The sequence below is a fragment of the Montipora foliosa genome, chromosome 1 (assembly GCF_036669935.1).
Source record: "Montipora foliosa isolate CH-2021 chromosome 1, ASM3666993v2, whole genome shotgun sequence".
Classification (NCBI taxonomy): domain Eukaryota; kingdom Metazoa; phylum Cnidaria; class Anthozoa; order Scleractinia; family Acroporidae; genus Montipora; species Montipora foliosa.
The window spans coordinates 2,571,888-2,576,887 of record NC_090869.1 but is presented as its reverse complement, the minus strand read 5'-3'; the positions used below and the strand labels follow the sequence as shown (position 1 = coordinate 2,576,887).

The following is a 5,000-nucleotide window of genomic DNA, read 5'->3' as shown; positions in this document are numbered from 1 at the left end:
TTTTTGTGCTTGCTTTCTTGTTTGCTGGTGATAGTCTTCTGCTGTTCGTGCAATGGACATAAACTTACGAACAACTTTACAAGTCGAACGCTTAATTCTGAATAGTTGTCATTCTCCCATTTACATGTACTTGTGATTTGACGTCCTCTATGTGCTGTTCTTTGGTGTGCTAAGAGTAAGAGTGTCGTAAAGTTTACTCTTTGGGATAACAGTTTTTCTGTCAGGTGTTTGCAGTTTTCGGAGCAACTTCAGAATACCCCGCCACAGCTAACCACTATTTTTTCCCCTATGCGGCATCTTTTGAAGAACAAGACTTAATACAATAGAGCCTATTCTTATTCAATGAAATGCAAATAAGTGGCAGGGTATTCTGAAGTTTAGCCTAGTTTTCCTTGGTGGTATGTCCATTTCTTTCTTTGCAATGTCTTAAGTTGTGACTGAGATAGTTTGCCTTCCGTTTCTCTCGAATCACTACTCGATATTTCACTTTGAATTTTCAAGTATTCCATTGCTATATTGTAAAATTGATCTTCGATAAACATGGTTATTTGTGATGTATTTCGCTTCTGCTTTTGCTTAAAGTCATCTAATCTTTGATAAAATATTTCTTGTGATACACATTGCATTGTCGAGCTGTTTTCTTCCAACGAAACTTCTAAATGTTTGGACCGAGTGGCCTGGGATGAATAATAAAATGTTTGGACAGAGAGTGGCCTGGGGTGAATATTAAAATATTTAATTATAACTTATCATGGTAAGTTTGCATGATCTGCTGATCCAGAGGTAGGGAGTTTAAGTTCAAGTTCAGGTGAGTAAAAAAGAAAGTCTTGAGTATACTGTGTAAAGTCTGTCATAGAGGGAGTGGGCATAAGGGTATGCAAGGAGGGGGGGCCACCTGCAAAATAAGGGGGGATAGAACTGTGAAAGAAAGGGGGGTTGGATAGAGGTGATGGGGAAGATGAGGGAGGGGTAGGAAGTAGAAGAAAAGAAAGAAATAACATGATCTTTTTTAGATCCCCTAAAAACCACGCCCCCGTTTTTTAACTACACCCCAAAAAAAGTAAAATCCCTTTTTTAGACAGTTGATAAAAATAAACCAGTACAATTGAAATTGTACCAGTTCAATAGATTTTGTACCAGTTCAATATATTCTGTACCAGTTCAGAAAAAATTGTACCAAAGGAACAAATTGTACTACAACATTTATACCATCTACTGACGCTACATACACAAATCACTTGACTCTGAAGATGATTTCCACTCAGATTGTCCAAACATCAGTCAAGGTCATCCTAAACAGTCCTCACTCACCCATGCCAGACAATCGTGCTTCAATTTGAGTTTGTAAATGTGATACATTACCCTAAGCTTGGACATCAAACTTCCTAATTTGCACATACCACTGTACATTAAGTTGAAAAACAAAATGACTGAGTTGTTTTGTTTTGTTTTTTAAACAGAAACCATGCGGCATGATTGTCATCAGGACATACTGCAGCTGTTATGTACCAGAAAGTAGAAAAAAATTACCAGAATGTTGACGGTCCTTTTTCTTCCCCTGAAACATTTCCAAAGCAACGCCTTTGACAACCTTCCATGGTGATGGCTTCTTACCATGCTCTGGCTTTTTTGACATCCTTCCTGATCACTGTGTACATGAACAAGAAAAGAAAAATTGATAAGATTAGTGGGTCAGTGTTTTGTTCACCTAGAGCTCAATTTTAAAATTCTTTCTTTAAAGAAGAGCCATGGGATTAAATGCCGTGGATGGGAGAAGAGGTAAGAACAAACCCAGTGCTCAGAAGCACCATTAACAACAAGGTTCAGGGCACTTGCACCCTTTACACCAAGTGACTGACTGGAAAACCTGTCATACTTAAACTTCGAAACTCCAAACCTACAAAATGTCTACACTACAGGGAAGGTCAAGGAAGGCAGGCTAGGGTAGAGTCAAAGGTGTAGGGAGGAACATCCAGGCAGGTTAGGAATGCAAAACAAAGCATATTTCCAGGGAGTTTTCAGGGGGTGAATGTACGTCAGGTTTTTTCAAGTGACCAGGCCAGTATCTGGGTTTTGATCTAACCCGGGCTAAATGCAATAATTACATGTAAGCCACAATTTAAGAAGTAAAAACTCTGAGCAGCAGTCAGCTATTCCAAGTTTTACTTGCGCCTTCAGATCCAACTAAAGGTGACAGAAAATTCACATTTTCCACGACTATGAACAAGCCTGGATTGTTTATGTTCAATTTAGAGATTAATGTCACAGAAGCAGGGTGAATGTGATACAAGACTGAAGGACTAGTACTCTCAGAATTTCTAGAATTTATTTGTCAGCTAAATCTAGGGTTTAATTCCCCCTTTCCCCAAAGGCATGTAAACAGAGTATTGATTACTCTTTATCTTGGAAGAGGTCAGGAAATTTAATTTTATTACTACAACAGAGAGGTGGAGACTTGGAGTCATGGACAGCAATGGAATCACGAACAGCAATGAAAAGTAAGGGATTTTTTTTCACTTGCCTTCATGCTACCAGATGTTTTTATTTCCACTGAGATGACTATTATAAGTGAAGTCATAAGCTCAAAAGTCCCACCCTCGTTCACAGGCTCTCTATCTCTCTCCTCATCGACCAGAGACCCTGGGAACGAGGTTGCTAAAGTCCATATGAGTTGCCATGCATGACTAAAAATAATACACTGTATATCTCTTTAAGTGCATACATGTACATGTACATGTAGGGGACATTTTTTTAATAGCTTGTTCGAAAGAGCTTTCAAAATGGTGAAGAATAGCATGTATTTTATTGTGATAGCTCTCTTGGTTGCCGAGTTTTTTCAAGATTCTGATTTATGCAAATTAGAGGAATTGTGATACCACAGAGTGGACACAAAATGATGTAAAATCACAAAAATGGAATATCTCTGGAGACATTTTCTGTATAGAACTGAAAGTTTTTAAGGTTGTTCCATGATGTGACCCACTGTGATGTTTCCATGGCAACACAATGGGTTCCAGGCTCTCTCCATCCGAAGGGTAAAGTCAAAGTTTCCCTCCCAAATAAGCGTTATTTGCTCTCAATGTTAATTCTGCGGGTGTGAGCGAATATGGACATTACACACTACAAGCACAAGGAAGTACATGTATGTTAGACTCCGGAGCAACAAAGAAGGCAATTTTCATTTCAGGAATATAGAGGTCTGGTAACGAGTATGTTGCTATGGTGACATCATAATCACTATCACAATGTGTACATGTAGTTCTGGAAGCACATGAACCCCGCAGATATTTTGTGATTTTACATAATTTTGTGTCCACTATGTGACAAGGCAAGTCCTCTAATTTGCATAAATCAAAATCTTGAATAACTCAGCAACCAACATTGCTATCACAATAAAATAAATGCTGTCCTTCATCACTTTTAAAGCTCTTTTGAACAAGCTAATCAAAAAAAATTGTTTCATACGCATTTTAAACGCAAGCTCTTTAAACGTGTATCTCTTGCTGGCTGAAGAGAGGATGCTCAAAAACCTTTACTCTGCCTTTTAACGAATGGACCAATGACCGGTTACTTGAACATCGAAGAGGAGAAACTTTATTTGTACTCTTTTCTTGCCTTAGTATTAATTACAATACAATGGTATAAACTAAGCAAATTTAGAGTACTGACTGCCTGCCGATTATAATAGATTCAGGGCTTCTGATAGGATGCGGAAAAAATTTAAAGATTATGCGGAAAATTTTGGCCATATGATGCGAAAACATGCGTTGATTATGCGGAAATTACACCAGATTATGCGGAAATTTAAACATTTATAGAACTAATAATTAGGCCCATCCAATGTATTTACATGCTTATGGTAAATCAGGACTCGAAATTGCGACCAATACAATCGCTTTTTCCCTTTGCGATTAAGATATCTGGCCAAGTTGCCAATTTGCAACCAGCATTCACCGTTAAAATAAAAGGGTTAGTAATCGGCATTTTGCCGAAACTTTTGCTAAAAGAAATAAAGCGATAAAAAAATATTTTGTTTCTTGTCATGAATTTTGTTTCAATTTGGAGATATGGAGCAAAATTGTGATGTGGTTGAACCATGATACCACAATCCATTCTCTCGATCATTCACCATTTTCAGCGGTTTTTTACACATACGTATTGCAGGCTCTTTGTTTTGTACAACTTCATCGCAATGATTGTCCCTACTTTACCAGAGTTACAAATGATGCATTTTAATTTGCTAATATAACTTGCAGCTAAATTTTCATATCTTGTATCTTTTTTAAAAATTTCGAGAAAACGGTTTAACTTGAGTCCAGGCTCATTCCCGAAAAATGAGTGGAAACTGCTTACGAACTTTCATCTTGCGAACGAAATGGCATGTTTTCTTCCATGTTCAGGAAAATAAGCATTTCAAAATAGTCAATCTCTTTGGCTTTTGTGTTTGTGAGGGTGGTAAGAAGCTGCTTTATCACTAATATCAGGCATTTCTTCAGTTTTATGCGGAAAATATCGTAATTATGCGGAGAATGCGGATTTTAGGGAATTATGCGGATCCGCATCGCCGCATCCTGTCAGATGCCATGTAGATTAGATTTAATTACAAGTCAGCAAGAAGGCACACACACACGCATACATGTCATACAGACATAGATACAGACAGGAAAACGGAACTAAAGTATAATACACAATTATTATAAACATAAAATTAATTAATATGATGACTAGAACCTAGAATTAAATATTTGGAAGCCTGCAGACATTTATAAAAAGAGTAGCTATGTATAAAGAAATAACACTAGATTACATGGAACTGAGATGAATGAAAGGACAAGCTAGCAAAACTACATGTAATGTAATTATAGTAGTATTTGGAAAGAGACACCTACACAAAGACAAAACCTTGAAGTAGAAAAAGAGGCATTAAATATAACTTTAAAGGTTTTGATATAGCATGTTTAGCAGATTCAGAATGTCAATTGGTATGCTATAAGGTCCAG

The 5,000-nt window shown here is 37.2% G+C and overlaps 2 protein-coding genes across 2 annotated transcripts in view; both read right to left on the bottom strand.

The window, feature by feature from the left end:
- The window catches only part of LOC137993521 (uncharacterized), a 520,905-nt gene that overhangs the window by 268,199 nt on the left and 247,706 nt on the right, over positions 1–5,000 (bottom strand). The gene's annotated exons all lie outside the window — the stretch shown is intronic.
- LOC137981439 (uncharacterized) overlaps positions 1–5,000 on the bottom strand; it is a 9,285-nt gene that overhangs the window by 159 nt on the left and 4,126 nt on the right. Inside the window, exon 2 of the mRNA XM_068828568.1 lies at positions 1–41. This exon is cut by the window's left edge and continues 159 nt beyond it. Coding sequence (XP_068684669.1) covers positions 1–41 — 41 coding nt within the window. The remainder of the gene's footprint in view (positions 42–5,000) is intronic.